A 27,178-nucleotide genomic window follows, 5' to 3' on the forward strand; every position below is an offset into this window, starting at 1 on the left:
CACAGTTGCAAAGGCAGGACAGGGACAGATGCTCTCCACAGCATTCGAGGGACAGACACCCTCCAGGGTCATCCCACACTGGTCAGCATCTCTCCCAGTTCCCATCCTTCCCCAGAGCCTTTAGCTGCAATGACGGGCAGGAGCTCGTCCCTCCTGCCTTGTTTCACATTCTCACTTTCTGCAAGCAAAACCACCTTATTTTTTCCCTTGTTGCCATCTACCTTTGCTGGACTGTGTTCACTGTATCTAACTTGCTGTCTGAAGGCCAGGGTGACACTTCTCCATGCGGCCCCAGATCTCCCTGGTGATGCCCAAGCACTTTCATCAATGAGCGGCTAAAAGTTAAACACCAAGCAACAAAACAACAACAAAAAAGAGGTCTTTATTTCAATGACCAGGAAGAAAATTCAATTCAAAGAGCAAAGATACTAATACAAACCCCAAAGGTGCTCCAAGCAAACCAAACGATTTGCACAAGTCCCTTCCCAAAGCAGCCAGGCAGATGTGGCTCTGGTCCCCAGCTCTCCCCCAGCATGGACACGGTGCAGACCCATGCTTCTCCCCTGCACCCACCCCGTGCCACACCCTTGCTGGAGGGACCCGCAGCAGCCCAGGGAGCACCCACACCTGGGGAATGGGCAACTTGGAGGGTAGGTGAGGGGCTCGATGGAGGTGGTGGTGGTATCACTGTGTGAGCTTACATTGACCCTGTAGAAAAGAAAGGCACTTCCCAAACTTCAGTGGCATCCTGCTACCTGCACACACCTGCCCCAGGACTGCGAGGCATCCCTCCGTCACCTACCCCTGCCCACCCCAATCCGACATCCCAAGGATATAGCCCCTTGGGGAGTCATGGTGCCGCAGAGACAGCAGCAAAGTTGGGGAGGACATGGCTCAAAGGTAGAGGAGCAAATCCAGCTTTGAGTTGTCCTCAGCCACCCTGTGCTCACTGTGGTCCCTAGGGAGCAAGCCGTCAGCTCCCCCTGACTGTCGCTCCAGGGAGGCACTTTGCTGGAGAGGAGAGACTAAGACCTCTCATTCCTGGAGAGAGCAGGACAGGGAAAGGCAGTGGCCCTGGGCAGGGACCTCTCCGGAGCTGTGTCCAGAGCCTCCTGCCCCACGCTCAGCCCAGCAACACGTGCAGGAAGGAGCACTGTAGCCCCAGCCTGATTTTCCCTCCCACACACATATCCAACAACCTACTGAGCCCCCAGACGGGGTGCAGAGCCTTTGAGAAAAGCAGGGATAAAATTCTGGAAGCAATGTTAATCCAATGACTAAGTGGATGTCACTCCTAAAATTCAACCCAAAGCCACCAAAATTATGGATGGGAGACAAAAATCCCAAACCTTCTTGGAGGAAAGCCCGGTCTGTCTGGGGGGATAGGCTTTTCCCTGTGTTTAGAGACAAGCAGCAGCCAGGCACTTGCAGACAGGCACTTGCTCCCCCCTGACACGGGGCTCACAGCCTCAGTCACTGGTCCTAACCCCCCGCTGCCGCTCCAGAGGTTTGGGTCCCTTTGACTTCACTCTGTACTCTTTTGGGGGATCCTGATTTTCTCCTGAGGCAGCAGAAAGTTCACAAGAAACACTGAACATGGGAAAATTGCACTAGTCAAGAAGCAGAAAGTCACACAAAACCACTTCCAGGCTTAACTCCCTTGCACCATCAGCTCTTTCCAGCCCCCAGCTCTGACCCTGCAATCTGAACCCAGACAGGCTCAGGAACAGCAGCCTTTGGGTGGGAGGAAAAGCACCAACACTGCCAAATCCCCGGCTCCAGCCCGGGGAAGCGGCTGGCAAGCTCGGCACAGCAAACACAGCAGAGCACCGAGCAGAGCAGTGGGAAGGGGACATCTGGAGCTGGGTGCATTCAGAGAGCAGCATCTCCTCACCGTGTGGCCATGGAGGTGGTTAGGAGCAGGACCATGAGTTTCCAATTAATTTAACCTTTCTTCTCATTCAAATAGAAATTACGTCAAAGTCATAAGTGGAGGCAGAGCCATCAGCTCCCGAGGCTGGAGGAAGCCGTCAGGACCTCTCTGCCTCCCAGTGCCACCTCTCCCAAGGCCCTAAATCTGCTGCATGGAGCAGGACCACCTACCAAAAATCCCTACGTTATCCTTCGAAGTGGAAGAGCCAAAACCAAGGTGATCCTGGCACTCAGTCCTCTGCCCTAAGGAGAATACTCCTTAGCTCCAAAGCAGCTCAGAAAGTGATTTTGGTTCCCAAGATACAACCCAGCTTTCCATCCCAGTCCCCGCTTTGGTGGCATGGCACGGCTGCGTCACTGAGCAGCTCCTGAAGGCAGCGTGGACGGCGTAGTGTCGCTGCCAGTGTGGCACCGGCCCCACCGAGCCAGGCAGAGGGTGCCCAGCTCATCGCTGAGGTCACTTGTCGGGGGAGCTCAAACCACACGCAAAACCGTGAAGCAACACGTAGAGAAACCCAAGGGGGTAGAGGTCTCCCCTGCAGAGAGGGCGGGGGCCGGGGGGCTCAGACGCGGCCCCTGGGGCTGTGCTCGGGCAGCGGGTGCCCGGCGGGGGGCTGCTGCAGCAGGGCGGCGAGGATGCGCTGCAGCTGGGTGAGGCGGGCGCGCAGGGAGGTGGTGGAGAAGAGGTTCAGCTGGTAGGACGGGTCAAGGGGCAGGATGGAGATGAGCCACCAGCACCATGTCGGACCATCTGCCGAAGCCTGGAGGGGAGAGAGGGAGAGACCCCCATGTTAGGAACTGCAAGGTGAATGTGTGGCCTTTGGGCAGCATCACGGATGGGAACAGTTGCTCTTGTCAGGATAGCAATGCCAGCTTTGGCTAAGGTGTTCCTCTGAACGGCCCTTTTCTCTGTCCAGGCTCAAAATTGCTAGATAAACTAATTTAATTTCCAGACAAGCATTCCCCAGGGAGTCTCCAGACACAGATGCAAGTGGGAAAAAGTCTCTACTAAAGAGACAAAGAAATATCTTCTGCATTTCCTTGTTTAAGGCAATGCTTTTTGTAAACACAGGCCAAATCCTGCATGGTCAATGTCTTTGGGGCATTTACCTTATCACCACTCGAAGAGGTGAGGTGCAGGCCAGGCAGGCACAACTGCTGGGCAGTGCTTTTGTAAACTGGCTTTTTGAAAGCCTGAGCCGAAGTAAGAGGGAAATGCTCAATTCAGCTGAAGGAGGATGAATCGTTCTGTAATTTTGAGCACAACGTTGATGTGACTGCTGGCCAGGACAGAGCCTTAGCCTGGGACAAGCCAGCACAAGCAAATCTGTAACGATCCAGACAGGAAACACTTAAAGGAGTGAAAACTAAATTCTGGGATTTTTTTTTTTTTTCCTCTCCAGAATCTGAATTTGTCAGAGCAATTTAATAAGCAAACTGGATCCTGCCCTCTTGCCCCTCTCCTCTGGCCAGCTATAGCAGTCTCAAAAGAACACAATGAGAAAGGAGACCACAGACTTGCTGAGCTGTGGGGTTCATTTCTTTGCTCATTTATCTGTTGGTTTTTTTCCCCACGTGTTTTCGAATCCAGACAGTTCAGTTTCTCGGATCTCATTTAGAGTCCAAGAAAGCTTTTAAAACTCAGTGCTCAGTTTCCAAGGACAGTTTAAAACCATAAAGAAACATTAAACAGTTTTAACAAACAAGCCTGATGATCTCTCTGAGTGAGAGATGCCGTAACTGGTAACGGGAGTGAAAAACAGGGTTTGTTTTGCTCATCTTGGGGCTGAGCCAAGCAGGGAAGCAGGGTGGTAAGCGCAGGAATGGTGCTGCTTCAGAGGCTCTCTTGGTACCCTCTCTATTTAGAGCATCCCTTCCCTAGGGCATTACCTGGATGTCCTCTTCCTTCTCCGGCAGCGGTCCATGCTGCATCAAAATGTGCCTGGAGGCAAGGTCTCCGTGCTCACAGAACCGCTGAGCCAAGCGGTAGGTGCTTTCGTGCAGGCACTGCAGCTCCTGCAGCTCCTCCCCAGCCACCTGCATGGAGGGAAGAGGAATGCAGAAGGTGTCCATGATAGGGAGGCTCTGTCCCACCACGGCGGGGGCTTTTACCCTGGCCCTGCCCTCACCTTCTTGTCCTCCAGGTACTCGATATCGGCAGTGTTGTAGCCGTCCCTGTGCCCGCGGCTCAGCACCCGGAACCGCCGCCTGCCGATGGTGTCCACCAAGGACCTCCCGTCTGCCAGCAGCTCGATCTGCCGAATCTCCAGCATGCAGCCGTAGTCAGCAAAACTGGAGGGAGCCAGGGAGAGAAAAGAGGGGCTGAGCTGGGATACCGGTGGTGGCTGAGCTGCTTCTCCTGAAGGCACCACCTCCAAAGGAGGAAAAGGCCCAGGAACAAGCTGGCTGAGAGGGGACAAATTTGGAGAGTCACTCAACGCTCTTGAGTTACCACTTGCTGCTAAGAGGGCAGGGAATAGTGAGCACACTGCCTGTACTCCCTTGGATTTGCCATATACTGAAATGACTTAGGTCCTCATACTGCCCTGATGTCCAGTGGTCCTGAAGACACCATCCCTTGCAAAGACATCCTCCCAAGGCCCAGAAAACGTTATTTATCTCATTTCACTTGAACAGGACTGGAGCACTGGGAGGGTATGTCATGTAAATACAGGTATTTAACAGAGTACTTGGGTTAGAAGCCTGGAGACTGAGCCCATCCGAGATCTGGAGGTGCCACCAGGAACATAAGGATGGCCACGCTGCAACGAACAAAAGCCCATTTAACCCAATGTCCTCTCACAGCTTGTTAAGGACAAAGTATGAGAAATAGGGCAATTTTCAAGTGCTCGCTAAGAGGAGCTGGAGGTCACAGCCAGGGAACCATGCAGCTCAGAGACGTCCCGAGCCAGAAGCTGTTCCCAGACCATTGCATTTAACAGCCGCTGCTGGCTCTGCCCAGCTCCAGCGCTGGCCCCATTCCTTGCCTGGCCGGTGGTGATACCGGGAGGCAGTAAGATCCTGTTTCACTCTGCTGTGTGGGGAACGCACCACCTCCCTGCTGATTTTATCTGTGGGGTGCAGTGGGATAAGAAATTGCATCTGGTTCCTTCCCTCCAAACTACTCAGGATTTTAGACATTTGGGGCTGGGGCAGAGAGGGGCAAATCAGCCAGGGCAGAGGGAAGCCACCTTGCCCAGGAGCTCACCTTTTCCCATTCTCATATATACACATGCCGAACCTCCTCGTGCCGGTCTCCTGGCACCGCCGGATCATGAGGCGGTAGCGAGGCTCGAAGACATGCAAAGGGCAGGCGATGCCTGGGAAGGACATCGTGCATACAAAGATGGGGATGTTCTTGGTCAGGCTGAGGGACAGGAGGAGAGACCACTATGAAACCTCCCAGAACAAATCCCATCCCAAGGGCTCTGCATCAGCTGCTCCCCCAAACCAGGTGTGTCCTCTACCCCAAGAAGTGATGCTCCGGTGCAGAGCAGCACCAAAACTTCCACCTGGCTCACCAAGAGCTCAAGGACAGACTCTGCCCATAACACAGCTCCTTGCAGAGATGCTCCCTCATCCCCAGGTGCCCCATGGGGCACACCTGCACACACCCGGCACTGCTGTGATGTGGTCCCAGAAGTGGGACAGACATGACTTGAGCAGAACCAAGCCAGAGATACGGTATGTGGTGTGGACAGCCCCCTCGGAGCCCCTCCCGGCCCCCCTGCACACACGCACACTGGAGCAGGTCCCTGCTTACTTGGAGAGCTCTGCTATCTCAGCCCGGTGCAGCTCCCGGCGCTCGGCCAGCTGTGCGGGGAAGATGGCCAGCATGATGTCCTGCAGCAGCACAGTGGGGCTGTAGCTTCCAGCCTTCAGGTACTAAAAGAAATCAGACCCAGAAAAAGGTTGGAGAAGAGCAGGGGGAGAGCCCTGAGGCCCTGTCGGGCTCTGAATCACACTTGCTTTTATTGGAGCTGAGGGTAATTTTAGATCAGAGTCAGGGATAAAACCTATGGAGGGATGTCGAGCCATCTAGCAGGATGGGATGTCAGCTCCACCGAGACCTCCAGACGCAGCTCAGGCCCAGGGCCCGTCCAATGCAGTGTCCTGTCTCTGACAGTGATGCAATCCTTGTATGACAACCTAATTTCCCTGACGGTCTCATCCAAATCCCTTTTCATTAAAGATTAAATCAAATCTCCAGCCTAGCAGGTTTTCCATCCATTTCCATTTTTAAAAGTAATTAGCATTCGCTTCTTTCTTTCTATCTCCCTCTACTCTCAGTCCTGTTTACAATCTCACTAAATCACTGTGGCATCTCGTGGAAATGAATCTCTTGGTCTTAATTATCAACTGTCTGGTCATTGCCATGTGATTGGAGCTGACACCACCGTGCTAACATAAGAGCATCGCACCTTCCCACCCCAGCCCTGGGCACGCTGCCGGCAGCTGGAGCCGGTGCCTGGCTCTCCCTCGGGCTCCATCCCACGGGACACATGCCCTCACCTCTCTCAGGCTCTGTTTGCAGAGGGGGCAGTTGGGCCGGTGGTCCAGGCAGCGTTCGAGGCACTCCTTGCAGAAGGTGTGCCCGCACGGCGTCGTCACCGGCTCGAAGAACATCCTGCAAAGGGACCAAAGTCAATAGACAGCAGAGATCAACATGGGGGAAGGAGCGCAGGTAAGCCCAGCAGAGAGAGACTTCACAGAGCCTCTGCTCACAGGCTGGGTGCCCTCAAAGCTGCCATTCCCCAGGCCTGGCTCAGCAGCCTCGTTTGGAAACCCTGGCTGGTCTCAGCCCCACGGTGCAGGGGTTCCACAAAGCACTCAGGGACTTGCGGAGGCCCAGGCTGGTGCAGCAAAGGTCAAGCAGATTAGGGTGGGCAAAGCCATGGGTGCAGCTTCTGGCTATCCCCAGTCTTGTACCTGCATCTTACTTGAATCACCTTGCTGAGGGCAAGAGATTTTGCTTCCAGCAGGAACAAGACATTTCCCCCGTCCCCTCCTACCATTTCAAGAGAAATCTGCTGCCTTCACCAGCCTTCTGCATTGAAGACAGCAGTGCTGCAGGGATGCAACGCCATGGAAAGCTATCTCATACTGTGTCTTCCAAGCCCTGGCAGCCCATGGCCATGAAACGCGCCTTGACTAAAGCTGCATTGGCTAAGCTTTGCTCATAACTCCTGTTAATTAAATGTAAAGGTTCCTAACTAGCTTATTCCTTTAATTAGAAGTCTGGGTTCAGACTGTTGGACTTGCACAATGATGTCAGATGAGAACTGTCCCAGGTCTGAGCATTGCTCCCTGTCCCTACAGGGTCCCGGCAGACCCCATCAGTACACACATGGCACCCCTTGGTCCTGGCAGGGCTGCGGTTCCCCAGGCACCCACAATGGTGTGTAGCCCAAAAGGCAGTGATGGGAAAGCACCTCCTTCTCTCCTGCTCCAAGAGCAGAGCTGGCAGCAAGCACTTGGGTTGCTCACAGGTAGCTCCAGGATCAGAAATGAAATTAAGGACTCAGAAAAGCCCTGCTCAGCACCGAGCCCTGACTCCTCCTGAACATTATGTTTCCCTGCTCTCAGAAGAGACCTAAATTCACCAAATTCAGGTCAGATACAGCCTTGATCTCTCTCTCCCCTGTGTCATTCCCCCATGCCATACCCAGACCTGGAAAAATCCGCCGTACAGGAGACCTTGACCGTCTTGCACGTTCAGAGGTGCAACACCCAGCCCTCTGCCAGCAGCCACTTGCACAACTGCTCAAGGTCCTGGGACATGCCAGAAATAACAGCCTGGTTTCAGCATGCCCTGTGGCAGCACTCAGCTCTTCCCCGGCCCTGAGTCATGAGACGGACACAGGCTCTACCTGGTCCCCTCTTCCAACTCTGGGCACAGAGCGCAGAAATGCTCCTCTCTGGGTTTGCAATACCCCTGTTGCTGATGGTATTTCTCTGCGGCAACACCTTCCTGTTCCAGTCTGCAGTTACAAAGGGCAACGACTGCTTTTAGTCTTTGACCCTGCTGAACATCCCCACCTCTGCTCCAGTGTCAACAAGCGATACGGACCTAACGATGCTGCACCCTGAGACAGGGCGATCTGAGCTCTTACAGCCTGGTAGGGCAGCAGGGCAAAGCATGCCGCTGTCCTCCCCTCTTATCTGTCATCTCTACTGAAACCTGCTTTTCAGCAGTACTGGGCACTGAGTTTGCTATTAAGATGTGAAGAAAGATCCACACCAGGAAAGAAAACCCAGCAGGTGCTAATTCTTCATCCTAAAAGCTCTCCCGCCGGAGAACTCACCGTATGCAGAGGGAACACTCCAAGTCAGATACACTCAGCAGCTCCCCGAGGCATGTCTGGGTACACTTTGCTGCTGCTGTTTGCTCTTCGTTATCTAATGGCAAAAGAGAAGGAAAGAGAAGAAACCCCCCCATTTCAATACTGAAAATTGATCTTTTCTTTCTGACCTTGTTCTGAGGTGTAAGTGGTTAACTGCTACACAAAGTGCTTTGAAAGTTAAAACAAAACTGCTAGGAAATGTGATATAAACCCCCCTATTAACCCATCCATGTTCATCCATAGCTTTTCCATCAGTGGGTCTCATGGTACTTGGTAGAGGAAGGTGGTATCTCCCTACCTCCTTTTGCAGGCAGGGAAACTGAGGCACTGGGAGGTGAAGTGGCCTAAGAAGCTCCCAGATGGAGGTCTCTGGAGTCCTGCCCCAAGGCATCATCACTGCTTTATGCAAACCCACATACATGGAAGCCGTCTGGCTGGGCGCTGACGGCAGGTTAATGGCAATGGAGGTGCCACATTCCCCAACACATGACATGCTGTGTCCCTCGCAAGGGAATTTAAGTTCTGATTTAAAACTCATGGGAACCAAAGGAAGCCTCTCCCTGGCTCCACACAGGGAACAAGTGATGTCTGGCTTTAGCAAGAACTTTTCACCAAGTAACACCCAAAGGTTTGGTGCATGTTCACCAGTTCAACACAGGAAGATCAGATCCTCCTCACATGCATGACACGCAGCAAATGTGCTGGCCAGAGCTGCCCCACCGGGTGCCCCTGGGATCTCTGCTCGCTGAGCTGGCACACAGCGCAACACTAGGTTTTCAGTGCCAAAATGGATTTTAAACAAGTATTTTGCATGAGATGAGATTTTGGTACCTTTGGTGACACTCACCTACCAACCGCTGGCCCTGCCTCTCTGCCAAAGTCTCCGGTTCCTGCCGTCGTCCCGGCTGGGAAAGGGTGGCTGTCCCCTGGCTGTGTTCGGACTCAGTGTGCCCTCTGCCATTCCCTCTGCCATCCACCAGCTCCCCCTCCTGATCCTAGACACAGCAAAGACAAAATCAAGCCCAAAACCTCTTCTTCCTTTGAATACGCTGCCCCATCCATCCCACCGAGCCTGATGGCACCAGTTTTTTCTGGTGTGTTGGTGAATATTAACATCTTGCATCTGTGGGACAGCAAAAGAGCATGGCCTTCACGGACATCCCTGCTCATCTCATGGTTAAAATATGGGTCTACTCTGCCCAGATGTACACCCAAATACCAGGTAGTATCTGAGCCCAGTTTCCCTGATTCCCCCCTTTCCCCAAACCTGTCAAATTCATCTATAGAAGGCAAAAAGCAAAAGATAACAGCTGCTAATGGTCTGCACTGTTCTCAGACATGGGTTTTGGATGAAAAAAAAAACCATTAAAACCGACATTTTCTTTTTTTCTTTTTTTTTTGCTGAATATAGTGTGACTTGGGTGTTTTAAACACAATGAGAGTCTAAAGTCTTACCAGAAGTATTGCAGAATAAAACTGGGAGAGGAACGGAGACAGAAAGAGCCTCCTCCATTTCCCCAGTCTCCGCAGCATCAGCTCCAATGGCATCTTTGCTCTCCCACCCTCCACTACCTGCAGCTTCTCATCCCAGCACGCAACCACATGCACAGCCTCCCTTTATCGCACCTCCTTTCCCATCATGGGAAAACCCCAATTTGGGATGTCTCATCGCAGACTCATATCGTTGCACGCTCTCTCACCTGAGCTTGGGCGGAAGACGATGAGAGCGCAGGGCTCTCTCCATCGACCTGGGGACCGGTCAAGCCCCGGTGAGCATCACCTGGGCATGCAGCAGCTCTGCATGGCTGAGGAGCATCCTCCCGTGTGAGGATCTGCAAGGAGAAAGTGGGGCTCAGGGGGTGCTGGGAGAAGGAAGCAGGGAGGTGGGTGGGCTGCCGGGCTCCCTCCTGCCCCAAAGCAGCCTCCTGCTCGCTGCAGGGCACGTCGGGGTTACTTGTTTCAGCACTGGCTGAGCTCTCTGTCAAACAAATGCCTTAGCAGCACATAAGGAAGAAAGCAGCATGAGGCAGCGAACAAAATGGTGTATTTTAAGAGGTGGGACCCATGTTCTCCATCACCCACAAAGAGCAGGAAGGGTGTGAACTGTGGAGGGTACAAGGCTGTTTGCCATTCCCCTGCCCTTTCCCTCCTGGAAGGCAAGTGTCCATTCACGGCATGAAATCCCCATGCCGGAGACACTGCTGGAGGCCCCACCAGTGACGGTGATTTTGGTACGTGGGTGGGTGCTAGCCTGAAATCATCTGCAGAAAAGACATTGACTCTCCAGCGGCAGCTTTCAGCTGGCTGCTTTGCCTTGGGTGACTACTGATGCTGCCTTGAAGCCCACCTCATGCCATGTCAGCATCTAAACCCTGCAAAACCTGAGACTTGAAGATGTGGACTGAGGAAGAGGATTTTTCTTCATGGGTGAACCTGCATCAATGCGATGGGAAGGCTCTAGGGCCAGGACCTGACTTCACTTGATCCCAACGCTGGCCAGAGCAGCACAATCGTGATGGATGTGAGTCCTTCAGAGGACAAGGGCACACACCCTGTGTGATGCAAGGGCACAGGACCCCGCCATGACACGCCCCACGCACCTTCTCCATCTCTCTCCGAGCAGGGTGGAAATGGGGACTGAGCATCAGGCACTGCTTCCATGCCAGCAGGGCTTCGGCTCTCTGTCCCATCTCCAGAAGCACCTTCCCTTTCCTGAAGAAGCCCTGCAGCGCAGAAAAACCTGTGGTGACTACAAGACAGTGACCAGCTGAGCACATGCCCCTTCAGCTCCCATGTGAGCCCTGAGGGAATCTCCCTCCAGCCTCCTGCTTGCTCCCATCCCAGGCCAAAGAACCCGGACATATCGCTGCTCCCATGCTCAGACTTGTCTTTTTTGCCCACCAGGTCCACCCGCAGCCAGGTACGCGTAAAACAGGATTCTTCCAAAATGCAGCTGTTGCAAAAGCCAAGCAAACAAACCCTACAGAGACCTAGAGAAGGAGTCAAGGGCTTCTGCCTTTGAAGCTGAAAAACTATTGCCGATGAGTGCTTCACAAATCAACAAGTGAGCTTCCAGGGCTGATTTCTCCAAGGGCAGCTCAGCCTCCGGCCAATACTTCTCTGAGCCCCCAGCTGCGATCCTGCGCACCAGCACGGCTACGTGCCCTCACCGCCTGTGCGCCAGCAAGGAGGGACGCAGCGTTGGACCTTTCCCGTTAGTGCAACGCAGCGCTTGCAGCCTGGATTTGCAACTTAATGGGTTTGGCATGTGTATTTCTGAGCAGGATGAATCCAATGGCTAGGAGAATTCAGGAAAGGGGGAAACTGCTCCCATACAGTAAGATTTGGCTCCAAGAGCAGCCAGCTGATGGGGTCTCTCCCCCGCTCACCTCGTGCTCTCCAGGCTCAGCCCTGCACACAGCGTCCAGGTCCTCCAGCGCCCGCGGGTGCTGTCCCAGTGCCACAAACACCTCTGCCCGGCACAGCCGCAGGGAGCTGGCATCCGGGGCTGGAAAGAGAAATGCCGTCACTCGTGTGATAAGTCCATGCGTGGTGAGGCAGTGGGGCTGGATGAGGCCAGAGAGACCCTGACGTGGCAGGACGGCCCCTCCACCGCTGCCTCGCGTTGAGCACAGCCAGCTCCTGTGCTCCTCTTCGGCAGGAGTCACTGGCCTCATATGTCTCAGCAAGGAAGTTATTTTCCCTAAATATCTGGTTTTAAACTCTTTGAGGCTCTTCCCTTTGTTTTTCCCCGTCTCCCCTGAATGCCCTCAGCCAAGAGGCTCCACCACTGCCTTGGGGCTCAGCCATGCTGGGATCTGGGCTCTCATCCATCCTTTTGGGATGCAGAAAAAAGGCTGTACCATACACACACTCCCTACAGGGGCTGTTGCCACTGATGGCTCTGTGATGTGATTCACCCAGAAGAGCCACAATAACACGTCACCAAGCGAGCCTGCAGCTGCAGAGACCTGCAATCCCAAAATACCAGGGAGCCTCCTGGACCCACGTGGCTGCCACTGCTCTCCCAGGGCAGAGGGGAAACCAGGGGGGTGCAAGGATCTGCCCCCACCACATGATTCAGGGTTTCCAAGTATGAGAAAAGTCAGAGATTTCCCAAAACAGAGGAAGGGAACTGAGCATCCAGTTCCTTGTCAGCAAGATGTCACTGACGGGATCTCAGTGGCAGGGGGGCACAGCTCCTGCAGGCGCTGCTGGCCATGACACCCCAAGCATCACAGTGCTGGGTGCCCCACAGGCTCCTGCCTGCTCCTAAATAACAGGCAGTGAGACCCTCTTTTCTCCTGCCTCAGGGAAACCCCATAAAGACCTTCCTTTCTAGCAGCACTGCAAGCGGGGGAATTGGGGTGGCGGATGTCGGGGAGTATGAGCAAGCAGCACCCCAAAAGCCCACACAGTGCAGCTCGTGGAGTAACCAGGTGTGGTTATGTTTGTGGGTTTGAACTGTGGAGGATTCCCAGACCCACCCCATTATATCACAGTTTTCCACAGAGCTGACCTACATCCCTCGCACTGCTGACTTTCCACCTCAGGCAACGGGTCCGTGCACCCGGCCGTGTCCCACCCCCAGTGCTGGCCATCACCAGCAGGATGCTGGCTCTGAGGCCAAACCTGCATCATAAGTTAGGCACCATTTGCAGGCACTGGTGCTGCATTTACTGTGACAAAGTGGAGCTGGCAGCACCGCCTTGCTGAAGGGCCAGCAGCTCCTACCAGGCGAGCCAGGTCCGGGGGACTGGGCAGCAGCCGACCAGCGGTCATCGGGAGACATCATTGCTGATGATGTCTCCTGCACTCCCAACCCTGGCAACCTTTCCTCCTACCCCGGTTCAAACACAGTGCTGATGCAGCTCTGCCAGCGAACTGCAGGTCTGGACTAGCAGCCCCATGACAGCAGGGTGCAGGAAGCCGGCGTCTGCCCGCACCCCTGCCTGCCTCCGCTGTCACCATGCCCAGGCACCCACCAAGTCTTTATCATGGAGGAGGAAGCTCTGCCATGGCTATCGCCTCCTTTTGTCCCCATAGCCAGCACAGAGGACAGGGAGACCTTGCTCTCTGTCTGGGGCTCAAGGTGCCACTGCAACCCAGACAGCAGCCCAGCCCCAGCTGCTCCTGAACCAAGGCTGCACTGGCCATGCTGAGCTGTGCAGCAGAGCAACGCCTGACCCCTCGGAGCTTATTTTCATTTATAATGTTAGCCGGGACCTGAGGGTTCAAGTCAGGAAATGTGGGAACTTGCTGCTCGGTACCCCATCCCACAAGCACACATCCAGAGATGAAATATTTCAGCCCCTAACGACAGGTAGAGATGAACAAACAGGTACAACATCTAGAGGCTTATTTTCCATGTGGGCAAACCCATGTGAACATTTGCACAGCCCAGCAACAAAGCAACTGATTTGGTGAAAACAAGATGTGTAAAACAGGGCTAGGAATTCTGCATTTCTCTTCTGCTGCAGCTATTTTTGATCTATGATATCATTAGACATTAAGGACGTAAGCCAGCTGGCAGCCCCGGCAGCTGGTGAGTGACTGATAGCACTCCTCAGCCTCCCAGCTCCAGGCATGTCAGGAAGCCTCCTGTGTTACACGTTACAGAAGATAAAAAGTTGACAATTTATTTTCTCCCAAGTAAAGAGAGCTGCTCTGTGGGCTGCACTGAGCGGGGGCACTGCAAACTGGCCCATCGTGTGACACTGAACCACAAAAAAAAAAAAAACATTCTCATGGGTTGAACATTTATCAGCAGTTATGTCTGAAAGCGAAGGGGAGCCCGTAAGAAGTTGTGCTGCCTGAAAGCAGGCTGCAGGAGTTGGAAAACACGTCCCAAAAGCACCACCCGCATGGCTGAGCCCGAGCAGCACCAGCAAGCGCAGGTTTACGGGAGCTGCGGCTGTGATTGCAATTTCCTCGTTGCCCTAAGGTGGACTTCCCCTCTCCTTCGGAGAACAGAGTGTGCAGGGAAGACCCAGGACAGAGCTTGCAACATTTTCTCTTTGTACTCACAGAGGCTTTTTAAAAAGAGATATATAACTGTACACCCCAATCAGACAAAGTCTGGCAATAAGGCAAACAGTACTAGAGAACCGTGCACGTGCATTTGCATTGAAGGACGGTGCGCAGGGTATGAGGCGGGCACCTCGGGAGGTTGCATAAGGGGACCTGTTTTCTGCTGCCAACACCAGGATCGGCCGGCCCGCTCAGCCCTTTAGTTCCAGGCATACCCTGAACCTCTGGCACTTGTCTCGCAGCGGGCGATGAATAAGTGTCTGCGCGGCGGGAGGAGAGCTGACTGCTGTCATAGAAACGCCGGTGGAAAAAGGACCTTCTGCCTCCGCCACCCCAACCCCCTGCTCCAGACACATTGTATAACCCCTTTTATTTAAGCATTACTCTCCAAGAAATCCACTTACAGCCACACATTAAAGCAGATCAACCCCTCTGGGTCTGATCCTGACCCTGCAGGCAAATGTCTCGCTGGAGCCCGGCTGCAGGTTGCAAAAGGGGGCTGGGGGGGACACACGACACCCTGCCCTGCACCGTAGGGCTGGCGCAGGAGCTTGGCCAAGGCTGTGTCCTCGTCAGGCTCTGGGGGTGAGGACGTGTCTGTCCCAGACTGGAAAAGTCCCAACCACTTTATGTAATGGCCACCCCCCCGGGCAGAGCTCTTCCCCTGACTGAAATATCGCCCGGTGGCAAGATGCAAGGAGCTGTTTGCAGCTCTTTCCATCCGCTCGCTAACACCAGAAGCATATGGCTGATGGGACGCAGGCCGTGGTGGCCCTGGCAGCCAGGATGAGCAGCGGGGCTTCCCCGGCACCCACCCCCTCCCACCACCCCGGGACACCTGCGGACGTGGGAGAAATGCCCAGCAGCTGGATCCCCCCGCCCCATCCCCACCAGCTCTGCCTTCCCAACGCTTTCAGCTTCCCAGGTTGCCCAGCTCTGGAGGACGCAGGCTCGGAGGGCACTGCGACGCTGGGACAAAGTGACCCACATCGGTACCCACCTGCTCCCGCAGCGCAGCCTGCGCATCCTCGTCTCAGCTGTAGGGCTGGCCCCTCGCACCCAGCATCCGCACCCCCGGCCCGCCCCGCCAGCCCCCCGGGCCCGGTGGTGCTTACCCAGCTCGACCCCCTTCTGAGCCATCCTCAGGGCTCCCCGCGCGTCCCCACGGCTGAGACGGTCCCGGACGCGTGCGGCCAGCCAGGCCAGCCGGCTCTCCGGCTCCACGCATTTCTCCAGGAGGCCGCAGAGCACCACGTTGCACCTCGCCGCCCCGACGCCCAGCAGCCTCAGCCTCTCCTGGCACAGCGGGCAGCGGGAGGGCACGGCCCCCCCGAGGCACGGCTTGCAGAAGGAGTGACCGCAGGACACGGTCACCGGCTCCCAGAGGAGGAGCAGGCAGGAAGGGCAGCGCAGCATGTCCAAGCCCCCGCTCCCGGGGCCGAGGGGCTGCCGGGCGGGGCGCCCCTCCCGGGGTGGGGAGGACGGGCGGGGGGGGCCGCGGCTCATCGCAGCAGTTGCAGCCGACGAGGGGGAGCTGCCCCTAGGGCCGGCGGTACCCGCACACCCCGGCCGCTGCTGGGGCCCCGCGCATTGCCCCGCTCCGCTCCGCCCGGCTCAGCCCATCCTCCCGGCGACTCCCGCCCCGGCCGGCCCGGCCTGGCCCGGCGGAGGGCTACGGCTCCCGGCACGGCACGGCACGGCACGGCACGGCACGGCACGGCACGGCGCGTCGCGTCCCGTCCCGCCGGGGCAGGACCCCCCCGAGCCGAACCGGCGGGGGGCACCGGTGGCGGAGCTGCCGGGGCCGCCATTGGCTGCTGCCGCCGCCGCGCTGCGCCGCCCCGCCCCGCCCCGGCCGCGTTTCGTAACGGAGCGGCGGTACCGGGGGCGCCGCGGAGCGGGCGGGGGGCGGGAGGGGGGACTCCGGCGTGGGGTCGGGCACGGGGTGCTGGGCAGCGCCCCGGGAGTGTTGGGGGGCTCCGGTGCCGATCCCCCGGAGCCGGGACGCGGGGGTGTCGGGGGGCTCCGGAGCAGCCAGGGTGCGGGGTACAAGTTGGGGTACTCGAGTGTGAAGCCATGCGGGGGGTTGGGGGGGGGGGGTGCTGGAGAGGTCTCTGGACCACCTGGGGCGCAGGGTCCCCGGGGGGGATCTGGGGCACTCTGAAGCAGGACCTGGGTGCAAAGTGCTGGGGGATGTTTTGGGGTGCCCCAGAGTGGGGCCAGGGCGCTTTGGAGGCAGCCCATGGTGCAGGCTGCCTGAGGTATCAGGGGTGTTGCAAAGCAGGGCTGGGGCACAAGGCCTGGGGGGCACAGGGTGCCCCGGGATGGAGCCAGGAGTGCGGGACGCTCCAGAGCGGCTGGGTCACAGGATACCTGCGGTGCTCAGGAGCAGCCCAGGGCACAGGGTGCCTGAGGTAGCTGAGGCTCTCCAGAGCGGGAATAGGGTGCAGGGTGTTGCGGTGCTCCAGAGCAGCCGGGCTGGTGAGGCTGGAGCTCATCAAGTGCCCCTTTGCAGACCCCCCCATGCAGACCTGTCATGGCAGGATGTTTCGGGGGAATGGGTGCCCTTCCAAAGTACATGGGAAACTGCATCTCCTCCAGATGCTCTACTTATCCAGAACTGAACCAGTTCAGTCCCTGTTTGGGGAGGTCTCCTTCCCACTCACAGATGGACCCCCAGGATGGACTTTGTGTCCCAAGGGAGATGCATCCCCCTGCCACGCAGCCATACAGCGAGGAGCCAGCAGCTCTTGCATAGCAGGTGCTGGGAAAAACAGTTGAAATCTGGCAACCCTGGCGCTGAGTAGATCAGGCTTTATGTAAGGATGATGCACATTCCCCAAGGGCTCTTTTGCATGTCCTCAAAAACAAGCCGAACCCATGCACACAGAGGAAGGGATGCTCGGGGAGGGAGACCACCAGTAGGATGTGAGTGCTGGTGAAACCCATGCCCCACTGAGGGAGTGGCTGGCAGAGGTTTGGGCTGTGGAGCAGGTTTTGTTTCAAAATCTACTGTGATTACATTAAACAGTTCATGAGTGGTTTTAAAAGCTCAACAACTAAGTATTTTATGTGGGCTTGGAAGGCTTTGCTGCTTGCTCCGTTATCTTTTCAAGTGATCGCTTCAAGACTGGAGAAATCTCAGGCCCTGTTCAGCAGCACAGCCCCGAACGCCTCCTGAGTGTGGTATTAGGGACAGCAGTCGCCCCGGGAACGTTGTGGGGCTGTCAGTGACTCTGTCCCACAGGGAACATTTTCCACGTTCCACATCCACAGGACTAGTCTTTGGTTGCCCTCCCAGAAGGACCTGCCACATCACTTCCCGCAGCAGTTCTCCCATGGGCATTTCTCAGATGGGCAAGGCTCATCACCAGACACTCACCTCTCATGATTTATTTCTCGCCATGGCTAGTTTTTCCCCCAAAACCTGGATACTCACTAAAACAAAAGATTGCCACCAGGGAGTCCTCACCAGCCTTACATCCCAATTACCCCTCAAGAAGGATACATTCATGGCTCCTGCACCATGAAATGAAGATGATTTTAGCTACCGCGGCCAACTTTGCAGCAACGTGCTCAAAGAGTGCTCCCATAACCTGTTTGTGTGGCTCAGCTTGGGAGCAGCAGCCCTCCACCACAGGCAGCCAGCGTCAGGTGAGGAGAGGAGGATCTTTCATCACCCCAGCCAGCTCCTCCGGGAGACACCGGGCTGTTTCCTGGGACCTGCCTTGTTCTTTTCCTCACCTCCTGATTCACTCCCCAACCATTCTCACATGTGTGGGCTCTCCAGCACCTTGTAAGCAGTGAGGACGTGCCGCTGCCTTTGCATAATGCAGTTAAAAATCAATCAACCACAACACACGAGTCCATTGGAAACCAGGCTTCATTAGCGCCAGCGCAAGAACAATTTGTTTTCTTCATTCCATCCAGAGCTGAGCTGGTTCTGAACTCCAAATGCTTTCGCTTGTCACTGGTGTGTTTGTGCTGACTCAGTACATAACTGGAAAAAAAAAAAAATTTAAAAAAGCTCTAAATGCTTAATGCTAACCATTCTGCTGGCCAGATGAGGACTTCACATTTTGCATAACACAGAACAGATCACACTGTGTTTAGGAACTATTTGCAAAGCACAATAGGATTTCTTTTCTATTTTTTTTTCCACTTCAAAGGTGGGAAACAGCCCAGGGTCAGTGCAGGGTGAGGAGTTCCAGGTGTTGCTGCAGGGGAAACCAGCTCCTCCTCTGGCTCCCAGCCACACACGCCGCTTGCGCTTTGGCTGGAGTACAGCCTCATTAATGTGGTCCAGCCTGTTGACAGGGCAACATGGGGATCAGGGATTTCACAGCAGTGATGTTTGCTTGGTTTTAGTGCATAAATATTTGTTGCAAGCATTGACATTTGATTTTGACACATTAGGGATTAAGGAGTGGCTCAGAGGTGGCAGCACCTACCCAGTGGTTCCTTTTTTGAGAGGAGACCTGTGTGCTTCTTAGGGTGTCTTCAAAGGCACCACAAGCACTTGCTAAACAGGAATATGCACCGGGAATGTCATGACCCCTTTTACACACAGCTATCCCCGCTCTGCCCACCAACCTCCTCCTGCGCGGATGAGGCTGTCGCCATCAGACCTGAAAGTCCTGTTGCACAGAGGTAAAACTAGTTTCCCTGTTTCAAAAGCAGCAGCAGCAGGAGGAAACTGTCGGCACCCCAGCTGAGGAGGAGGAGTGCTGCCGTCAGCAAGGGCCATGCGGGACTGATGTGGCACAGATGTGTAAGAGCCAGTGCAGCCTGCGCAGGATCAGGCCCAAGTTGTTGGGGTTTTTTCTACTTAGGTTATCAGGCAAAGAGCCAGGGCCAAATCCAGCCTCAGCATCTGTGCAGACCCACTCCCGCCCCATGGTTTACAGCACCCTTTCAGCAGCGCTGTGCCTGGATCCCAGCTTGTCTGCAAGCCTTAATAGTTGGTCTAAGGAATTATTTTTACACCTCAGCACGTGCAAATAACATGCGGGGAGTTATTTGCATCATACCCCTCCCAGCCTGTCACCAAACACATCAGTTTCCTGGAATTTTTGCTTTCTTTGCACCACAATATTTCTAGATCCAGGATGTTATTCAACCACCAGGTTTCTCCTTTTGCCACACGCGGTTCAAAGCTGATCCTGGGAAGCGAAGCAAAAGGAAGTTGAAGCAGGTGGTGTGGGAGACTCCTCGTCTGCAGTCACAGCCCATCTTTTGTAACAAGCACCTTTTCTTTCAGGTCTCTCTATGCAATAAGGCGAGCTGCTCCATGCCTGGTTTTCTCTCGGGCAGAGGCAAGCAGATTGCCACACTGCTCCTTGTTGTTTGATATTCGAGGTCTGCCTGTGCTGACTAGGCATTGAGCAGGGAGCAATCATCTAAATTACATGGTATTGTTCCCGGGTCCCGAAAGTCTGCTGCTTGAGAGCTCAGAGAGGCCCTGACTCTCTCAGAAAGGAGGATCAGATGTACACCGGGTTGGGGAATTAAAGAAAACTTTAATATTTTCCTTTAAAGAAAACTTTAATACTTTCCCTTCTGAGTCATACAGGCTTTGCCTAAGGCATCATCATTCCTAGAGAAATGAGTTGGCTATCACATGGATTGGCAGGACACAGAGCTGCGATGTAACGTTATCTCATTGCTCATGTAACTGGGCTTATGCCTGAACTCCTGGAAACTGGAGTGTCACAGGGGGACAGCCCAGATCTGTATCTGGCTCATTTTACTCCCTTGGGCCAAACATCTTGGCAAAGAGGTTGGCAGAACATTATTACTCCGTCTTGGAAGCAAGTCCCACATAAAATGCGTGGAGATGTCCTTTTCCACGGGCAGTCATGTACAAGCCACATACTCCTGAGAAGGGAGTACAGCTAAAGCCAAGGTCAGAATTGTCCCTGTTACCCGGGGGGAAGCCCTAGGATGGGTGACAAGGCCATGGTCTGTGGTGCAAGGTGCTATAAACCTGCCTTGATGCATTGCAATTCTTTCATTGGTGCTTCAAGGGCAGCTGAAGATCCTTCATCAGTAGGAGATCCCATGGAGGGGCCCAAAGTCAGCGTGGCTCATTTAGCACCATCTAATCCTAGGGTACATAAGGGCATGGATAACATAACCAAGTGATTAGAGGAGGAAAAGCCATAAGGAGCCTACTTTCCGAGGATGTGACTCCACCTTTATGTTACAGAAAGCTCCACCACTTCCAAAGGGGTTGGTGTCCACAGGGAGCTGCATCCTAGCAGGCCAGGCACAGAGGTCACATCACCCACTTTGTCCTCTGGATGGGAGAGCTGATTTATAATCAGTCATTACCACAGGGTCAGACAAAACTTACTGGCTTCACAAGCTGCTGTGTGTCCATGTGCCTGACCTGGGATGTGTGGCCAGCGGTGACACCGTGGTGGCCCATCACTGCAGCTCGGGGACTCGCCAGGCTGCCCTGCCCCGCTCATTCACCAGCCCGTGTGGCCTTGGCTCCTTGCCCCAGCAAGAAGCGCGTACGTGCCACCTCCCTCATTTCTTCCTTTTTTTACTTTTCCTGTTCAGCTCCCACCCACCTGACAAAGATGCCAGCAGGGCTGGCGGGGACCCAGCGCTGCCTTTTCACTTTGCCAAAGGAGGCTGCAAGTGGCAGCGGGTGGGCTTTGCAGGTGGCAGAGCCTGGTCTGCAGTGATGCCTCTATCCTGCCATGGCCAGGTCAGGTCCAGGGTCCAGCTTGTCCCACTCATCCCACGCCTTAATGGGTCACAGGAGGGTGCTAACTGGCAGAGGAGCCCAGCTCCCCCTCGCAGGGCACCGACTGGGAGCAAATCTGCTGGTGCCAGCAGGGTTGTTTGGGTGCAGGGCAAGCACAGGCAAGCGGTGAGGTCCTGCAGCTGAGCATCCCCTCCATGTAATACTCCCTTCCCCAGCGGCCAAGAGCTGCTGGGTGAGTGCTCACCCTGGCTGCACTGCCCAGGGAGCTGCAGATCTTTCCCCCTCTCTGTGCTCTTGGTGTTGGCTCCTGTACAGACGTTTTTCCAGATGAGCTTTTGCGTGTAGCTTCCTCATCCTCTGCCCTGGTTGTTAATTCCTTCAGCTCCAGCATCTCCACCACCAGCAGCCTGATAATTCAGTGTCCTTCTTCATGAGGATAAAAGAGCTCTTGCGAAGCCAGTGGCTCAAATTCCAGCTAAGACCTGTGTCTGACCATGGAGGAGAACGGAACAATTGGGGAGCAACGCAAGGGGCTGCTCAGGGTCTTCCTGCAGCCCCCCTTCCCCACAGCCAGCCAGTGTGAAGCCCTAAACACAGGCACTGGGCTGGATTTTGAGCAGGATGAGCAAGGCTGTGCCTCTACCACAATTATAAATAGCTGCTCGTGGGCTCCCTGGCTGGCTGCAGCAGTGGTGGCCTGGGCAGAGCTTTCTGCTCGGGGAGCAGACGAGTATTTCTGGCTGTGCCTTTTTTTTCACGGGCTGTTTCGCCTCCACCTCTGGCTGCACTTTGGACGGCAGGTGAATCAATCGTGTTCGGGTAAGTGAGTCATTGCCCCGCCGCCAGCGCACCCTTTCATAACATGGGACGTCACAGCTTTTAAAGAGGTCAAGTTGTTAGTACTCGGTGGAAGATCTGTCACCGAGAAACCTGTCCTGGTGGATCTGCCAGAGTAAATTGCAGGGTTTCCTTCACAAGAAGCCTGGCACCATTTCTGTGTGGATTTTAGGAATGTATTGCAGTGAGGTTCGGGGAGTAAAGAGCCTGCTCTGCTCTCCTGAAAGAGCAAATGCAGGAGTCCTAGAAGGGTTTGCAGGCGAGAGAAGGGTGCTGTGAAAGTTGTGTATCCTCAGCGTCATTTTTATGAAAACGAATCCCAAGCACTTCAGTGAATAAAGCTCTGCTATAACTTTTAGCTGCTAATTAACATAGCAAAAAGTCTTAATTTACAGATTTTCAGAATGAGGGGACAAGTTGCAGAAGGACGCAGCCCAGAGAGGAGTGAGTGTGAGTGCTCTGCAGGGAGCAGGAGCAGAAGCAGGTATTGGACCTTCCAAAACACCCTTCACTTGCAAGACTCAAGTTCTGTTTGGGTTTTGCTTTTCTTATTATTCAGCGCAAAAATAGAAGAGTCGTTTCGTAGGAAACCTCTGCCTGGTGCTCTGCAGAGTTTAGCAGATCATAAGCAGGGCTGCAGGAATCAGCTTTTCTGGGAAAGTCGGGATTTCTAACTGTTTCCATTTTTTAGTGGAATGAAAAAGCGGCTTGAATTTTTCCATGAAGAAGGTCACTTGGGAACAGAGGAAAGATTTCTTTTTGATCTCTACCTTGGAGAGGCTTGTTTCCCTAATAGGACAGTTTATATAATAAAGTCCCTAGATGCAAGATGAAAAATTTCATCGTAAAATAAAGGTCCGACCTTTCTGTTCTGAAATTATTGGCATTTATAGAAAAATGCCTTCATTTGGGGGCATCTCTGCATGAAGTCATATGGAAATCAATTATTTCTCCACACCTAAGCTCTCTTGGCATCTCTGCTGCTACGAGGCCCGGGATGGCCGCGTGCCATGTGGGGTCCCTGCAGGTACCCCCAGATGCTGTGAGCAGGGGCAGCACAAACCCTTCTGCTCCCCGAGAACCAGCCAAGGTTATTATATAAAGAGGAGTAAATGTGTGTAAACAAGACTTGCTTAAGTAACTCCACAGCTGCCAGTTTCTCTTGCTGGTCTTCTTTTCCTACTCCACCCCTCCAGAGCCTGACGTGATGGGCGTTCGGCACAGCTCTGTCCGCACTCCTCTCCCAGACGGCCGAAGGCACATCAGCTCCAAGGAGCCCCTGGTTGAACCTTGCAGATAATTCAAGCAAATGAGGTGTTTAAACACCCCGATGAATTCAGACCTCATCCCCAGCAGCGTTTGGGAAGCTGCTGGCTGTCACGTCTGTGGGCAAGCACCCATCCCAGTGCACCGAGGCTGTGCTGGGAGATGCCCAGCTCTCCGCGGCCGTATCCCACAGGACAGCCACTGTCCCCCTGTGGCTCAGGGTCCCCAGCATCCCCAAAAGGCAAATCTTCCACCTGCTTTTTGCCTCCTCCGCTAGGTGTTTTTTGAGTCCTAATCCACACGGCTGGCATGAATACTTGTGCTATACGCCCATTCACGTCGCCTGGCTTCAAGCCAGGGCTGAGATGCAATGAGGACTTAGGGACGCCAGATAATTTGAAATGGTTTTCACCCCCGCAGCTTTCTGGGGAAACTTGATGGGTTCAAATCAAGGCAGCACACGGGTGCAGAGGGGAGCGAGCTACGTGCAGGGTGAGGTGCCGAAGGCAGGACGGAGAACCTCTTGGCTGCTGGAGGAGACACCTGGACGCTCACACAGCTGGTCCCTGGGTGTTTTTTGCTTTTTACGCTTGTGCCACAGGTATCTGGCTGCACATGTTCTATTTGCACAGAGCTTAGTGCAGTGGCCTTAAGCAGGGACCATAAAACACGAACAGCAAATAGTAAAACTTTGCCTGGCTCGGCGCTCGCCATCACCCAGCAGCACAGGGTGTAGCCACACTGGCTCCAAGGACATGAAGGTGCTGGGATTTGGGCACTGTAAGGACATGTTGGTGGAGTCAGCTGCAGACAGCCACTTGTGAGCTTCACCCACTTTGGGAGCTAGGGCACAAGGTGCAGAGGACAGTTTTAGGGCTTTTAGCTTGTTAGGTAAGACATCTACCATCAGCTGAAAAGCAGAATCTCACTCCAGTGAGATGCAACACCTCTCAGCTCCCTCTGACCACCTACAGGCATGCTTGACCTCAGAAAATAGAGGCTGGCACAGCGTGCTTGAAAAGTTTCCAACCTTTAACTTAAAATGCAAAGACAGGGCTTTCCTTCTTTGTGTCCAGACACAGAGTATTTATTCCAAGAGACTCCCATCCTGCAGGAGTATGGCCTGAGGGGACTGTAAAATGCCACAACTCCATATACTATTTAGAAGTAGGTTGTGTCTTGTGCAAGAGTCGTGTGTACTTGCACAGAGGGGAAAGTAAAATATGTGAAATTACCCTGTGTGGGGTTATTTCACATTAAGGTGCCCTTGTTCAAGCAGCAACAAGGCACTTAGACTCAGCCTTTCCCTGCTGAAGCCAAAACAGTACATTGAAACCCAGTTTAGCTTTTGGGGTTGTTTGTTTTTCCCGTCTTCGAGTTTTCCCTTTAATCTTTGTGCTGGATACTTAAGACAACATTCCTCAGCATCTTTCCTGCTGTTTGTTGTGATTATACAAGAGCCGGCTGCATTTGTTCCATGAAAACAACATCTAAAGCCACATTCTGTGGTTTCAAGTAAAATCTTCCACAGTGTTGACTCTTACACTCGAGTTTGCCTGAAATTTGCATTACTCAGGAAAATACCCTTAAAAATAAACTCCTTAAGGAAAACAAATCAAGGCAGCCATGCAGCGGGGAGAGTGCGTGCTCAAGTTTGCATTGGGGTTTTAATTGATGGTGAGACTTCTGGGCTTGGCCTAAGACGGCGAGCAGCAGCGGTGGGTCGGGGTGCCGGCACTGCTCTTAAGGGCACAATCCCCCCCTCCGAGGTCCCTTTTCGCTGCAGGGTTGGAGCCCGCGGGCAACCCCGGGCCCCGCACCGCTCCCCCCACCGCCCCCCGCACCGCTCCCGGCCGCGCTGCGGGCGCCTTATAAAACAGGCGAGCGGTTATGAAAGCCGGGGAGCCGCTGCCGCACGTCCCGTCCCCGGTAGATGGCGGTGCCAGCTCATTTTTCCCAAGTTTTTGTCCCCATTTTCCCCGGCGCTGCGCCCGGGTCCCAGGCGGGCTTGCTGGGGGCTGCGCACACGCTCAGCCCGCTGCGCTGGGGACAGCAGTGCAGAAGGGGAGGGGGTGGGTTGGTGTGTGTGTCCCCCCCCGTAACTGCTTTTCATATGTTTTTGATAAATTTTAAATCACGGGCAGTTGTAACAGCTCAGCACAGCCCCAGTCATCTGGAGCCGCCTTTTGTGCAGTCCGTCTGTCCCTGCTCAGGCTGCTCCATCCCATCGCAAGTGGCGTGGAGGGGACAGGGAGGACATTAGTACTACCTCATTTGGGGGGACGATGCAGAGCCAGGCAGCCAGAGGCCCTGGATTTCTATTTAGACTCTTTCATGGTCTTGAATAAAACGTGCCTGTGCTCACCCAGACCCCCGCTCCCCACCTTTCCTGGGCTGTTTCCTTCTGGGGAGGGAGAGGTAGCACGGTGTAGGCAGCATGACTGGATGAATAAATAGCATTTCTCTTTGGAGCCCACAAACACCTTTATTTGGCTAAAAGCAGCCCAGGCCCCCTCCATCGCATGCTGCCATTTGCATCCCCACCTCCTCGGTGTGCCCAGGGTGCATGCTGCTGCTCTGGCACGGAAAGGCTAATCTTCGTCTTCCTTCTCATCATCCTTGTCACTGCCATGGTCCTGGGGCAGGAACAGAAAAGAAAAAGGGACAGCATATAAGGGGAGTGCTGGGTGTTTCATGTCCCGTCCCCTGGTACCTCTAGGTATTTGATAGCACCCATAGCCAGCACCCACGCAGGGTCTGTAGGTGCAAACCCCACAGGGGTGGTGTGCAGTGGGGCAGCCAGGCCCCAGCACGGCGCTGGTGGTGTGGTTACCTCCTCCAAGCTGCTGTCAGAGCTGCTGCTGCTCCGCCTGTCCTCTTCCCCGTCTCCCTGCAGGGCCAAGAGAGGACAAGCATCACCGGGGACCCTGGCACCCCGTCTGCTATTCGAGCTAAGCCTCGAGTCAGAGAGATGTCTGGTCTTGGGGGTATCTAGAGCCAGGCTTTGCAACAATGGTGCTGCTGTGGAACCATGTGTGCCCACGGCCCCACAGAGACCTGCAGAGCCAAGAGCAAGGATTCCGTGGTGCATGCAGTGCAGAGAGCATCGCTGTGCACAGCAGCATCTCATTTGTGTTGAAATAGGAGCAAAAGGAGGAGGAACTAACCAGGAATATTGGGAGCAAAGAGAGAGCTGTCTCTCAACAGAAAAGCCATGCACGCAGTGTGATTTCTAGGCTGTGGATGGCATAGCTCCATCCACCAGAGGTGTGGGGTTGCCATGGGTCAGATACCGCTTCCCTTCCCAGGCAGGATGTAAATCAGTTGGGGCCAGTGCTTTCTAACACCCTACAAACCCTGGCTGCTGCCCGTGCCTGCCTGTGCCAAGCATCCTTCTCCACGGGGCTTGGTGGCAACCTGGGAGGTCTGCATCCTTCACATCCCTGCTGCACCACGCTCACCTGGGGAGGTGGCCCTACTCCGCAGCTGCCTGCCTCCCCGTGGGACACCGATCCTCCTTGCAGGAGCTGGCCCCATCCCGCTGGGTGCTGGGTGCCCCACAGACACCACACAGCCAGTGGCACAGTTGGTCCAGGGGGTCCCAGCACAGCCCCTGGCATCAGATGGTTTGGGAAGTGCTGGGCTCACCCTGAGCACCACACGGGGGACTTTGGGGCTGGAAACTCTCTGGCAAATGGTTCAGCAGCTGATCTGCAGAAAACCATCATTCCCCTACCTTTTCCTCTTCCTCCTTCTTCCTCTTCTTCTTGTCCTTCTCTTTTTCCCCCTCGGTCTTTTCCTTCTCCTCTTCTTCCTTCTCTTCTTCCTTGTCCTTTTCTTTCTCCTCTCTCTCCTTATCTTCCCGTCCAAACCCTACAACAGGGCACAGAGGGAGGTTCATTGCCAGCGTCCAGCACATACAAAACCTGGCAGGTCCCCCTGGGTTCACACCAAACACTCACATTTCAGGATTGTTGACATTTTGCCGCAGCCAAAGGGCTCTGGGGCACGAGACCGTCACGCCTATGGTGCAGAGAGGACCTGAAGGAGC

General features: G+C 54.7%; 1 protein-coding gene across 1 annotated transcript; it reads right to left on the bottom strand.

Annotated features, from left to right (window-relative positions):
• Window positions 1-387: 387 nt before the first annotated feature.
• On the bottom strand, window positions 388-15,725 carry LOC104259321 (LON peptidase N-terminal domain and RING finger protein 1). The gene is made up of 12 exons (XM_059825297.1): window positions 15,422-15,725; window positions 11,666-11,784; window positions 10,877-10,999; window positions 9,977-10,108; window positions 9,124-9,271; window positions 8,238-8,331; window positions 6,445-6,559; window positions 5,696-5,817; window positions 5,141-5,299; window positions 4,062-4,224; window positions 3,823-3,969; window positions 388-2,693 (listed from the first exon to the last, which is right to left on the bottom strand). The coding sequence occupies exons 1-12, from the start codon at window positions 15,720-15,722 to the stop codon at window positions 2,496-2,498; spliced, it is 1,821 nt and encodes a 606-aa protein (XP_059681280.1). The 5' UTR covers window positions 15,723-15,725; the 3' UTR covers window positions 388-2,495.
• Window positions 15,726-27,178: the final 11,453 nt, after the last annotated feature.

Source organism: Gavia stellata, chromosome 16 (genome assembly GCF_030936135.1).
Source record: "Gavia stellata isolate bGavSte3 chromosome 16, bGavSte3.hap2, whole genome shotgun sequence".
Classification (NCBI taxonomy): Eukaryota; Metazoa; Chordata; class Aves; order Gaviiformes; family Gaviidae; genus Gavia; species Gavia stellata.